Source organism: Neovison vison, chromosome 6 (assembly GCF_020171115.1).
Source record: "Neovison vison isolate M4711 chromosome 6, ASM_NN_V1, whole genome shotgun sequence".
NCBI lineage: Eukaryota > Metazoa > Chordata > Mammalia > Carnivora > Mustelidae > Neogale > Neogale vison.
Genome location: NC_058096.1, coordinates 86,157,269 through 86,171,396, shown reverse-complemented (window position 1 = coordinate 86,171,396; position 14,128 = coordinate 86,157,269). Strand labels below are relative to the sequence as shown.

General features: G+C 38.8%; 1 protein-coding gene across 1 annotated transcript in view; it reads right to left on the bottom strand.

The window, feature by feature from the left end:
- Positions 1-14,128, bottom strand: part of PPM1L (protein phosphatase, Mg2+/Mn2+ dependent 1L) — a 295,410-nt gene that overhangs the window by 93,966 nt on the left and 187,316 nt on the right. Inside the window, exon 2 of the mRNA XM_044251708.1 lies at positions 2,481-2,655. Coding sequence (XP_044107643.1) covers positions 2,481-2,655 — 175 coding nt within the window. The remainder of the gene's footprint in view (positions 1-2,480; positions 2,656-14,128) is intronic.

Genomic DNA, 14,128 nt, shown 5'->3' with positions numbered 1-14,128 from the left:
AAGGGCAAACAGAGCCCAGAGTAGGGGATTTAACAAATAGATGTTGCCTGACTTCTCAAAGCGTCTGAAGATCATTTTTTTAAAATTTCATTTTCTAAAACTTTCCCTTTGCCTTCGTGAACATTATATGCCAAGAAAACACTCTTAAGAGTATTTTATACTGGTCTGAGGGACAGACAAGATCCAGATCTGTTCTCATTCAACATTAACAGCATTTGCGATATGATTTCTAAAGACTTCCCAAAACCTGCTATGTTTTATTATAATAACCCTGTGAGATATTATTAGCCCCCACTTAACAGACGCAGAAAGAGAGGCTCTAACAGATAAATTTGCTAGAGACCATACTAACATTGAGCTAGAGGAACAGTCCCCCAATTTAGATCCCTAGTTCCCAATCCTGTATTCTTTCCACTGCTTCATGCTGCAGGCTTTACCGATAACTTCCATGCCAAAGTATTTGTCCCTAGAGTCCACGTACAAGAGCACCTCGGCAGATTAGTAACTGCTTAACAATAGGGCAGGTTGAGTGGAAAATTATCCCCGAAGAAGTTATAACTGAGTGGGAAGCGGTTGAGGCTGACGTCCATTGTCACCTTCGTGTCCACTTGGGCTCCCGCATCCACGCAGACTTTGTCTCTCTTCTCTTCACAAAACCATGTGAAGGACAAAAAATCATTTGTCCTTCAGATTTAAACAAGGCTGGCCCCAGATGAAAATCTGAGCCCCTTTCACTATTCCTATACTCCACATCCCTCAGCTTAACTCTGATAGCTCGTAGCTATGATGGAACGTGCCTATGCCCCAGTTCCTCAGGAACTCTTTCCCCACAAGTCGTACACAGATGCTTTAGCTCCCCAACTACGCTTTCAGTAAGATCTGTGTTTTTTTACATCTCCCCGCCTTTTCGACACTCTCCCCTCTCCCCTGTCTTCCGACTGCCTAGGATATAGGATATTGCAGTGCATTCAACAAATGCCTTCTGAAGGAATGAGAGCCTGCGTGAGTGTGGGGGAAAGCCCAGCTTGATTCATAATTAGGAAGCTGGAGTCCCAGCTCTACATGGAAATGTGTGTGATTTCAGGCAGGTCCTGGTTTTCTCATCATAAAATGGTTGTGGTAACAGGAAGTAGGCGGACTATATGAGTTCTAAGATTGCTAAGATACTATGAATATCTATATTATTTTGATTGGGCTGTTCACAGCCTTACTTTTGTTCATTAGGGATGAGAGAGGAGATAAATGCGAATTCCAAAGAAAAGAATGTTAAGACAAATACAGAGATCAAATAACTAACCATGTAACAGGCAGAAGGAAGTCAATGTGTCTGGTAAATTAATAAGCAAAGGAGAACAAGAGGAGTAGAGATGTCTCAGGCTAGAAGTGTGGATGCTGTCTGAAAGGAATGTAAAGGTCTTGGAGGGTGGAATGTAAATGGGAACAGATCGGTAACTAGAAAATTGCTGTAGTGCTTAGGCATATGCAGTATGATGTTCGCTTTTTTAAATTTGCTCTTCTGTTTGCTCCCCAAACTTGAAATCAAAATGTTAAGAATGTCAGCACAGAGACTGCTGAGATCATGAGGAAAAAAATGAAATGCAAACCAACAACTTCCTTGTGCAAATGAAGACAGAAGTTCCTGGTATTAAAATGAGGATTGATATTACCAACATCTGACCATTAGCAGCCTATTTTCTTATATTTTCCTCCATTTGCAGGGAGGAAGGGGTAAGTAATGACCATTTTAATCAGGCTATTACTCCAAAGTTTAATTTTATTAAAGATTTTTAAATTCCAACTAATACTGTACTAGTTTCACTAAAATTGGGGTTTAGCTGACAGACCTTGTAAGAGATCAAAACGGTGTTATAAGGAGGTCTGTCCATGCCTTCATTAGGAAACTCCCTTAGATGGGATGAACTTATGGCAGGTAGTGAGACAAAGTCTCCAATGGGGCATTAGGGCTAAGAATTCATCTTAAGAGCTAAACAAAAAGAAAGTCAGGTTCAGCTTGAAACTTCAAGGAAAAAAAAAAAAAAGGTACCTCTTTAGAAAAGAAAAATCTCTAAAATTAAAAAATAATGCCTGAAGTAACAATTGTGACATTATCAGATGTAGGAGCGTTTAGTTGGTTTCCAAACCTGAAGTGACACTTTTAACGATTAAAGCAATAAGAGAACATGGTTCATAAAAGGCCAGAAAAAACTCCATTAAAAAAAAGAGCAAAAGTTTTAAAGGGATTTGATTTAAGAGCCATTTTTAGAAGACTCTTGATGAAATTTTTGATACTAAAACTGCAGAATAGAAACTTACTGTTAATCCATGTTATATAACTTTGAATCCAGTCTGCCCTTCATCTTCTACCTCAGAAGTGGGCCTAAATTTAACCAGTCTATAAAGACATTTCTGCAGGGAGAAATAGTGTGTGTGCATGTGCGTGCGTGTGCATGTGTGTGTGTGTGTGTTAAAGACAAACATACCTGCTTCATCATAGGATACAGTCAATTTTTCTAGCATTTCTCGGTCAATTGACAGAATCTGCTGTTCAAGGATGGTCTGGTAAGACAGAACACTATTTTCTTTGTCCTTCTCGTAGTCCTGAAGATGTTGTTTAAGGGCCTCTGGGAGTCTCGATTTTACATATTCAGCGGCAGTCTGCAGTTAAAACAGGTAGAGAACCCCATTAGTTTTTCTCATAGGCTTTTCACTTGCCCTCATGGGCTGCGGTGAAAACTCAAAGCACCGTGAAACAAACCCTTTAGACAAGCATACCCTTGTCATTGTCAATTATGAGACTCCACTCTACCAAGTCAGATGAATCTCCACATAGACAACTCACAGACCTCTAAGAATTTTCCACCAGGTTTAAAGGTACGAAAGATGATGGATTTGGTTTGGTATACAAAGAGTTAATACTCAGAGTTTCACCTATTCCACTGAACTCTGAGGGCCCCATGACCATAATTTTGCTGGCTATAAATCTGCCTTGCCCTTGTCTAGAATGCAGAAGCCCGTCATTCATCCCCGCAGTGAGCCCACCTATGCTATGGCGTCCACATCCCTGCTTTGATGTGCTGTGCTCATTAATGCTTCCACGGGAACTCCTGTGAAGTGAATAGAAAGGAGAGTCCTCTGCTGGGGCTGATAATGGAATAACGGGATACACAGAGAATGAAGAGATATAAGACAATGATGCCCCTTAACCTGAAAAAGAACTGTTCACCAGTGTCTTGGTCTTTACATATATATACGAGATACATATGTCATTATATATATATATATATATATATATATATATATATTATATTAAATATAGTAATATATTAAATATATTATATATATATTTATAGCTTAACTTGTTTTTTCTCTGCTACGCAATCTGCCCAAAGCACTCCTAACTAATAATCTCTGAAATGACATGCAATGATTTTTCAACCAGGTGAGCATGCTTTCGTATGAGGCAGGAAGGAAGGCATGTGTACTTCGAAAAAGGTCTCCTCAGAGAATCTGATAGGCTCTGCTGGTGGGCTGTGGAAAGCGTACTCCTCTGCCTCCCAACTGAGAATCACAGTTCAAAGTTAAACAGAACTTTGAGCGAGAAATTAAGTGACACAGAGGCATGGATGAATTAGGGGAATTCTGAAATTCTTAAAACATCTCTTTTTAGAATGCCGAGAGTTTGGCATCTCCTTGAGTGCAGTCCAGCATCATAAACATAGGGTCTGAAGTTGATGAAATAAAGACATACATATATTACTTCAAATTATACTCACAATGACTGGGCAATGTAATAAAATGTAATGAAAAGGAAAATGTAAATAAAAGCACTATTAAAAAGGACCACTGTTGGGACGCCTGGGTGGCTCAGTGGGTTAAAGCCTCTGCCTTCAGCCCAGGTCATGATCCCAGGGTCCTGGGATGGAGCCCCACATTGGGCTCTCTGCTCAGCCAGGAGCCTGCTTCTCCCTCTCTCTCTGCCTCCCTCTCTGCCCACTTGTGATCTCTGTCTGACTTGTGATCTGTCTGTGAAATAAATAGATAAAATCTTAAAAAAAAAAAAGGACCACTGTTTAGATATGTGCCTAGAAGGTCCATCCACATGGTTTAATATAAAAAAAAATCCTGTACAGCTATTAATTGCATAATCTAAAACAACTTTGAGTTAAACACACGCACAGCCATATATCCAGTAAATGCTCATCAACAGGGGTTTGTTTTGTTTTGTTTTCATTTATCAAATAGTATTCTCTATAACCTTTGGGAAAAAATGAGATAGGTCAATATGTACCTACAAGGAAGAACGTCATGGTATTACTGTTAAGGTTAAAAAACAAAGTCAAAGAATACCAGTGACAGTATATCCTTTTTATATAAAGCATACATATATGCGTATGTCGGACTCCATAATATCATATGTGTGGGAGAAGATTATTGAGGGCTATATTCCAATTACAGAACATACTTACTTTTTACTCTCCACATTTCTGTACTGTTTCAGTGCTCTTACTATTGCAATTTTTTTTAAAAGACTTTTTTATTTATTCATTTGAAAGAAAGAGACCATGAGCAGGGGAGAGAAGCAGAGGCAGAGGGGAAAGTAGACTCCCTGCTAGCAGGGGACCTGATATGGGGCCATCCCAGGACCCTGGGATCACAATCTGAACCAAAGGCAGACACCTAATCATCTGAACCACGCAGGCACTGCACTATTGCAATTTTTAAGAATTATCTTTGGGGCGCCTGGGTGGCTCAGTGGGTTAGGCCTCTGCCTTCGGCTCAGGTCGTGATCTCGGGGTCCTGGGATTGAGCCCCGCATCAGGCTCTCTGCTCAGCAAGGAGCCTGCTTCCGCCTCTCTGCCTACTTGTGATCTCTGTCTGTCAAATAAATAAATAAATCTTTTTTTAAAAAATTATCTTTAATTTTTTTTTTTTGTAACCTTCATTGTTTTCCTCTTAAATGTTAGCCCAATTTAAGATGAAGAGAAGCTTGCCAGAACAATGGACAATGGACTTTCCAGGAAAAGTCTACTGGGAAATGGTGGGGAAAAGTTATAGATCAGTCCTCAGAGTGGTCATATGCAGCACACAAGACTTTTTATTTCCAGATTTACATTTAGATTCCATAAGTCAGTTGTTGATGGAATTACAATTTTAAAATATCACCAAACATTGTTCAATTTCTCTGCCAGCCAGCTAGTGCAGAACAAATAAAATTATTCCATAAAATGTAAATGGACTCAGCACATTAGCACAGCATATTTAATTCTAGACTTTAATAACAATTTTCTCCTGACACTGGAAAATGAAGAGACACGTTGCCAAATAACTATTTTTAGACTCATACTACCTTACTATTCAGTTTAACATCTGTCTGTAATTTTTTTTCCTTGGAGATAATCTATGAGGTACCAGAAGTTATTTAAAATGCACATTTTACGAATACTGGTATACTCTCTATTATTGAAAGCATACACATTTCCTTCCAAGTGTGTCTACTGATTCACTTTTATAATTAAAATCATCACACACACACACACACATACATGTATGTGTGTATATACATATATATATATTTTTTATACTATATTGGAGTTATATTTTGGCATTTCTTTTTTTTTTTAAGATTTTATTTATTTTAGAGAAAGAGAGAGCAGGAGGAGGAGCAGAGGAAGAGGGACAAGCAAGCTTTGCACTGAGCGCAGAGCTAGATGTGGGCTCGATCTCACAACCCTGAGATCATGACCTGAAACCAAGAGTTGATGCTTAACCAACTGAGCCACCCAGGCGACCTGCCATTTCATTTCTAAGTGGTATAACTTCACGTATAGAGTTTTTTCTGTTGGAAAGAGTCTCAAGAGGAACAGAAAAAAAGCAACTCTAGCAAAATACTAGATTCTGTCAAGATATTTCAAGAAATCACCTTTATATGGAGGTGATGCCCTAGATGTATACAAATGGCAGTTAAAACCTTATGTTCAAGCATGAACCTGCATTAAAAAGAGGCTTTTTTACAAATACCATATGATCTCACTTATATATGCAATCTGAAGCCAAATAAAACAAAACCGAACTCGTAGATGCTGAGAACAGACTGGTGGGGTAGAGGTGGGAAAAAAGGTAAAGGTTATCAAAAGGTACAAACTTCCAGTTATAAAATAAATAGTTATGGGGATATAATGTTTTGCATGGTAGCTACAGTTGATAATACTGTATTGTATATTTGAAAGTTGCTAAGAGAACAGATTTTAAAGATTCTTACCACAAGAAAAGAAACTGAAACTCTGTGTAGTGGCAGATGTTAATTAGGCTTATTGTGGTGATCAGTTCATAATATATACAAATACCAAATCATTAAGTTGTATACTTGAAACTAATATGTCAATTATACCTTAATACAAAACCAGGTTGTCATCTTATTATCTGAGATTATACTTACTCCACAAGTAGTAGATAATACAAAGAAAAATTTAAATTTAAAATTTTCACTGGAATTCTAAAAAAGTAAAAAATAGAAATTAAAATTTAAAATTACTTATCTATTCTTTAATCAATGAGAAGTACTACTGGAAGTTTAAATCTTAAATTGCACATTGTTATAATCAACCATTCCAGAAGCAATAATGTTACCATTATCAGTATTTTGCATTTGTGTAGTACTTTTTACTTTTCCCAGCAATTTATGTTATTACCATTCTGTTTGTTCAGAATAACTCTGAATTAAAGTAGACAACTTACTGATTTGGGCCAGTCCCTCACATCCTTCAAAATTTGGCTCAAATGCTACAAATTCTGTTAGTGAACACACCCAAGAGCAGCCAACAGTCTTTCAAGTGTTTATATAGGCATTTGTATAGGTGCAAGTATTTTAGTTCCCCAGTTCAGCTGCCATAAGAACTATATCTTATACATCCTTGAGTTTGCCCATTATCTATTTCAGTGCTTTGCACCGAAGAATTTAATATATTAACTCTATCCAAGAATCAGGTACTTTGAGATAGCCTTTGGAGAAAATCTTCTGACAGTTTATAATTCTTTGCCTGCTATCTGAAGTTGCTTTCATGATTCCAGATAGAGCCTAGGTGCCATTTTCCACTGGCAAATTGTACTTAACTACACTTACTCTTTTTGTACTTCACATACAAAGCCATGTATGAAGCTTTATTTAATGTTCCTCTTAATAATTGTTTGATTTTCTCCCTCCTTGTGTTTTTTCATCCATTTGGCAATGGGCTTGCTCCCACTAGGGACCCTTGGAGGAGTCATGTGGACCGTACCTCAGAACTAGGCCCCTTAGTTACGGGTAAGCTCAAGTCTGTGCTGGTGCCGGTTGTGGCAGAGACACCTAAGGGCAGAGAGTGGAGGACATGTAGCTCCAAGGTTACACCTGAGCAGATGGTGGAAAAATGAACTTAAATCTTGTGAGGCAGGACACAAAAGGTTCCCAGCCAGTGTACCTTCTTAAAGAAGTTGTATACACGCCAAGTTCAGTCTGGAAGACAGTAACAGGCCAGAGCAGAACCTATAAAAAATACTCAAAGGGATAAAAGAAAAGCAGAATGACTAAGGGTCTAAATTTGGGAGCCTCATGGGTAGAATGTTGATAACTGTTCATCAGGCTAAAAAACTATTTACTATTACAGTGCTATGTTCTTTAAGAAACAATCAATATATATAAAAGAATGGGGGGGATGCAAAGTATTTTAAATGTAGCTAAATGCTTCACAAGCCATCTTAAAATCCTGGCAACCCACGAGTTTCAACTTATTGAGTGTGTGCTGAGTAAAGCGTATTAGATCCACTGGTGCTGTGAGAACAAACCTTTGCCATCAAGGAGCCTGGAAGTCTAATGTGCAAACAAAACCCACACATGAAATACTAGAAGAACACTCTTCACAGTACAGTAAAAAACAACAACAACAAACCATGCATGGATCTTAAAATAAATTAGCATATTTATTTAATACATGAGCCATATTAGGTGCTGAACGGCCTCTAGGAAGAAAAACTAAGGATGGGGATAAGAAAAGAATCAAGAAATCACCGGAGTTTAAAGAGCACTTTTGAGGTAAGAGGCACTTACTGGAGGAAAGAAAAGCAATCTAGAAAGTAGTGAAGGTGAGTTCGTAGGAAGGAATATTAAGAAATGAAGTTGTAAAGTAGGGCATTTTGATTTGTAGCAGTTAGCAATAGGAAATACTGAACCTCTTAGAGTGAAATAAATGATCACATCTCTGAGTCAGGCTCCAGGCCCAGTGTGGAGCCTGCTTAAGATTCTCTCTCTCCCTCTGCTCCACCCCTCCTGCTCTCTCTCTCTAAAAAATAAAAATAAATAAATGAATAAAAATAAAATGTACTTGAGGGGGGCACCTGGATGGCTCAGTCGGTTAAGCACCTGACCCTTGATCTCCGATCAGGTCATGATCTCAGGGTCATGAGTTCTAGCCCTACATCAGGCTCCACGACCAGCGTGGAACCTACTTAAAAACACAAATACATTTGAATAAAATTAAAACATGGAGACAAGTAAAAAGTCTGAAGAAAAGGAAAACTGGCCTTCTACACTGTGGTTGGAGTATAAATTGAACAATGTCTTTGGACAGAAAATGAAAAAATGTCATACAAATTTTAAAACACTTTATAGCTTTTACCTAGTAATTGCCTTCCTAGGAACTTACTTTAAGAAAAAAGTTAAAGAGGCACCTAAAGATTTGGGTGTAAACATATTTATCAAAGTATTATTCATGATCATAAAAATCAGTCTTGAAATTGGTTGATTGATTAGGGTCATCCATGCAGTGGAATACAATGCAACTATCCAAAATCAAATTATGAAAGAACGCTAAATTATGTGGATAAATGTTCATAATGAAAAGCAGATTACAAAGCAAATACAAAGTTTGTATACTTCATGTGTGAGGAAAAAATAGATGGAAATATATAAATATTGATCACAGTTATCTCAGAGTAGTAAGAGTTCAGGGAATATTAATTTTTTTCTCTATGTAGTTTTCCAAATTTTCTAAAATAAAAACGGCAGGAAATACTTGCCCACTTTCTCTGTGCCAGGCACCAAGCTGAATGCCTTACGTGTATTCACTTCTTTAATCCTCATCACAACCCTGACAGATTTCTACAGATGAAGAGACAGATTAAGAAAGGTTAAATAATTTATCGCTGGCTATGTATCAAGTGGTGGGCAGGCAACACCAACTCTCTGTGAGCCAAAAAAGAAAAAAAAAAATTTTTTTTTAATAAAGAAGGCAATGCATACTGTGGTCATTTCTTTGTGAGGTAAAGCAGCCCCAGGCCCAGATAAAGGCCCTGAGAGGAGAACAAAAGAACACTTGAGCAAGCATGGTGACAGATGGGAAAGAAAAATATGTAAAATGGCTTCCCTGTTGCAAAACCAGAAACTAGAGAGGAGATAGTGACGCTGAGAGTAAATGGGAAAACTGAGTAAAGTGAAACATAGTGAATTTACTTTTTTTTTTAATTTTATTTTTTTTTAAGATTTTTTTTTTTATGTATTTATTTGACAGAGAGAAATCACAAGTAGATGGAGAGGCAGGCAGAGAGAGAGAGGGAAGCAGGATCCCTGCTGAGCAGAGAGCCCATGCGGGACTCGATCCCAGGACCCTGAGATCATGACCCGAGCCAAAGGCAGCGGCTTAACCCACTGAGCCACCCAGGCGCCCGTAAATTTACTTTTGAACACTGAACTGTAAGCCTATACCTCCACCACCACCTCTCTAAACAGAAAACCTCCACCAGGAGAACGTATTAGACTTATTTTATAGAACTCAAAAGAAATATACCAGACAATTGACTTTGGTTACAAGTTCTAGGAAGGCATAAGCTGTTTTCAGGAAAAGATACTAGGCGATATTGAATTAAATTCTAATAGAGCCCCCATTGGGGAAAGATCACTAGCAAATTAGACCTACGCTCAAATCATTTACGCTCAAATCAAACTGGACTTGCAGACGTCCAGGTACTATCCATTTTGAACGTTCACAGATATAAATACAAGCTTCTGATGTCATAAATGAAAATTTGCTTGACAATTTTTACTTAGTACTGCATATTTCATAGTTGTGGGAGTTTTAAGTTGTTTGCCCCTTCTTTTCTAACCAAATATTCTATCTTATTACCAATTCTAAGACTTAGTTTATCATATTTAATTTTATATTTAAAAGTTTTAGGTATGGTGTTCAAAAAAAGGAAGCTCCCTCTAAACTCTTACTGAGAAGATATTTTTAAGGGACGCCTGGGCGGCTCGGTGGGTGGTGCATCTGCCGTCAGCTTAGGTCATGATCCCAGGGTTCTGGGACTGAGTCCCACATCTCAGGGAGCCTGCTTCTCGCTCTGCCACTCCCCCTGCTTGTGCTCTGCCTCTGTCTCTCTCTCTCTGACAAATAAATAAATAAAATATTTTTTAGAAAGATATTTTTAAAACCAAGGAATAGTGTTTTTTTTAAGACTTTATTTTTTAAGTCATCTCTACACCCAACAGGAGGCCCAAACTCATAACCCCAACTAGATCAAGAATCTCATGCTCCACCTACTGAACCAGACAGATGCCCCCCCTTTTTTTTTAAAGATTTTATTTATTTATTTGACAGAGAGAGATCACAAGTAGGCAGAGAGGCAGGCAGAGAGAGAGAGGAGGAAGCAGGCTCCCCGCTGAGCAGAGAGCCCGATGCGGGACTCGATCCCAGGACCCTGAGATCATGACCCGAGCTGAAGGCAGCGGCTTAAGCCACTGAGCCACCCAGGCGCCCCTTTTTTCATCAAGTTTGTAAAGATCTGTGTTATAAATGCTAGTCCTGGAGGCAGCTGGGTGGCTCAGTGGGTTAAGCCTCTGCCTTCGGCTCTGGTCATGATCCCAGGATCCTGGGATCGAGCCCTACATTGGGCTCTCTGCTCAGTGGGGAGCCTGATTCCCTCTCTCTCTCTCTGCCTGCCTGTCTGCCTACTTGTGATCGCTATCTGTCAAATAAATAAATAAAATCTTAAAAAAAAAATGCAGTCCTGATGTAAAAACCCAATTTCAAAGCAATGCTGAAAAACTAACAAATGAGATTCTAAGATTACAAAATCTGGAAATGCATCTTAAAAAGACATACCCACTTTCGCCTCAAGGATGGTCTAGAGTATGCTTAAAAAAGAAGTTGCAGAATTTAGAATCTTTCAAATTCTCTGATTTTATAAATTATTCTCCCCCTTTTGTTTTATTTAATGCAAATGTGTGTGTGTACACACACTCAACACACACAAAACTGTAATTTAGCTGAAAGAAATTCTCCATTGACGTGAATGGAACAATTGATGGTAGCACCATTCAGCTTATATTTATGCCACATATACGCCTGACTTGGAACACACAGATCCACTGCTTCAGATGAGTGCTGACTGTGAATGAACACAGGCTTTTAAAACTGGATCAAAAAGAGACTAAAGGGGCTGATCCTTGGTGCCACGTTACCCTCAAACACAATAAGGGGCTGGATCTGGCTCTAAGCACATCTGATCAGTGACCCTCTAGGTGAGAAGCAGACTTCGATGCTGATGAAGACCTCTGAGAGAGGTAAGTTGGAAATCAATTCCGCAAATACTGAGTAGGAAGAAAAGCTGAATTTGGGGAAGTGGTGACCCAGGAATGACAGCTAGGTGTTCACAAGATAAAGGAGAGCCCCGAAGGGAGATCCTTCAAAATTCGTGGCACAGGAAGATGGAAGAGAGAAGGGAGTAGGTAATATTTTTACTGCAGACAAGGATTGCCTGACCTTGAAGGGAAGTGAGTGTGCACGTGCTGGTTTGGCAACAGCCAGCCCACAGATCACACATTAATTTACTTAGGTCCACCTTGGACTCCATCTTTCTTAGGGGAACATATCATTAACGTCTGACAACTGCTCTGTGGCTCCAGGCACTTTAAAACAAAGTCAGAGTGAATGCCCTTGCCCACCAGCAAGAGGACATAAGGCAAGGGAGCTGTTCCTCTCTTGCACCTGCCAAGAGCCTCATTTCTTGCCATTTTTAGTCTCTGCCACTTCTAACCTGGAGGGGGTTATTTAAATAAGAAAGGCAGCTGTGAGAGGACCATCTTGCACTCCTGAATTCATAATCCTGGCTCAAGAAGGTGAATTTGATTCCTCCAAGAGAGACGGCATCAAGAAAAAGTTCCAGGCTCAAACCTGAAGTATATAAATGAAATCCTTTGCTTATTAGGGAGATTTGAGATTGCTCTGGAGGACCAAATCTGTGGCTGTGCAAATGTTAGTCAGTCGTGTGACAAAATGACCACCTCAGAGGGCATAAGACTCGGCAGGTGAGGGACTTGAAATCATATTACCTACTTAATATGGAGATTGAAGTTCTCGTTTAGTTTAATCATAAAGGTGCTGACTGTTAAGTTATAGATTATTCAGGACGATTCGCCTGGGATTCTTCAAGTGACAAACTTTTAATAATTTTATCAGTCATCTGATCCATATTTGATCTCAGGCCTTATTCTCATAGCTCCAAGCATATCAGAGTGTGAAAATATATCTCAAATTCCACTCCTTGAATGATGGCTTCCCAGACTGCAGATGGTTGTCTTTTATACATATAAAAACCAAACTACCTTCCTTTCTAGATCCCTGTTCTGCCATCACAATAAGCTATAATTAACCAAGGTATCACACGTTGTTCAGCCACATGGTCTATTTTCCTAATCTTATTACTTTAGTCAAATCTATAGTCAAACTCTAAGGGATTTTTTAAAAATTTCATCTCTTTACAGTCTGAAGAAAAGGTGAAATTATTTCTCTATACCAAAGTGATGGATCATGAAGCCTTTGTCCCTCAATTACTACACACATTCTAGAGAGTCGGGGGGATTAGATTATTATACAAGGGCCATGGTCTTTTTTCTAATTTTTTTCTTAAAGCACACATACACATCTAAGTTCTCCTGAAAGATGGCAACATAAAAAGAGAGTACCAGCAGACTTTTACATAAATCTATTGAGAAAACAAGCAGTACTCAGCCAAAGCAGTCTTTTAAATTTGGGGGGTAGGTGAATTCCTATCATTTCAGCAGTTGTAGATAGAAGAAATTATTTCACATTCTATATACTTGAGATCTATAGAGGAAAAAAGGAAGGTAATGTTTATTTACAGAGAGAAAAATGTTGCATATTTCAAAGAAAATTATAGTTAATTACTGATAAAATTCCCCTTCACCTCTGAATCTTGGGCTTGGAGAAATACTATTTTCCCTAGGTGCTATCCAAATGTGTTCCAGAAAGTTCCATGCAGAATGCTAACTGAAAATGCCCTAGGTGATTCAGGAATCCAATGGAACCAACTGTTATAAATGAATTATTAAAAAACTCATGAGTTATTAATCAAAAAGAACTCTGTAACTATAACAATTGAGCAGTCCCTCAGGGAGGCAGCCAGAACATAGACAAAATGTTCCTTGGCTGGCAATAGGGCCAGAGAACTCCTCTTTGGCCTCACTTGGCTCCATAGCTACCTGTAGTCTCTTCGGGGAGCACCTCCAAACAGCAGGTGTGGCCAGGTTGGCAGGGTAGTCCAAGGCCAGAGCCAATTGAGCTGATTTCCCCAGCCTGATAGGACTTTAAAAAGTGCCTCAAACCCAGTATTAGATTTAAGCTCCTTGTAAGTGTGGTGGAGGTTTGGAGAAGGGTCTGTCTTTCTGTCCAGAAAGCTAGGAACTATCTCATTCTACAATTTCATTTTTTGCACGGAACTTTCAATGTCTGGTTTATGCTAGCTCTTCCCCTATTGAAAGGCAAACATCTGAAGGAGTAATACACTAAGAAATGTTCAGTCTTAACATGGACAAGATGAACAGGTACTTACATATAGGGATGCAGAATGAGAAGCAGTAAAGCATCCAGAGAAATTCCTGAGAATGAACCTCAAAGTGGGGAAAATGAAGGTCAGGAGAGACAGACATTATTATTCTGAAATTTAACTCTGCACAGAGAAAAACACAAAAATCCACACACTACTTCAAGCTTTAATTTACTCTTCTCCACCTCTGGCTCCACCTGCAAGACCTACCATCAAAACTTTTTTGAGGCTAATCTAACAAAAAAAAAAAAAAAAACCC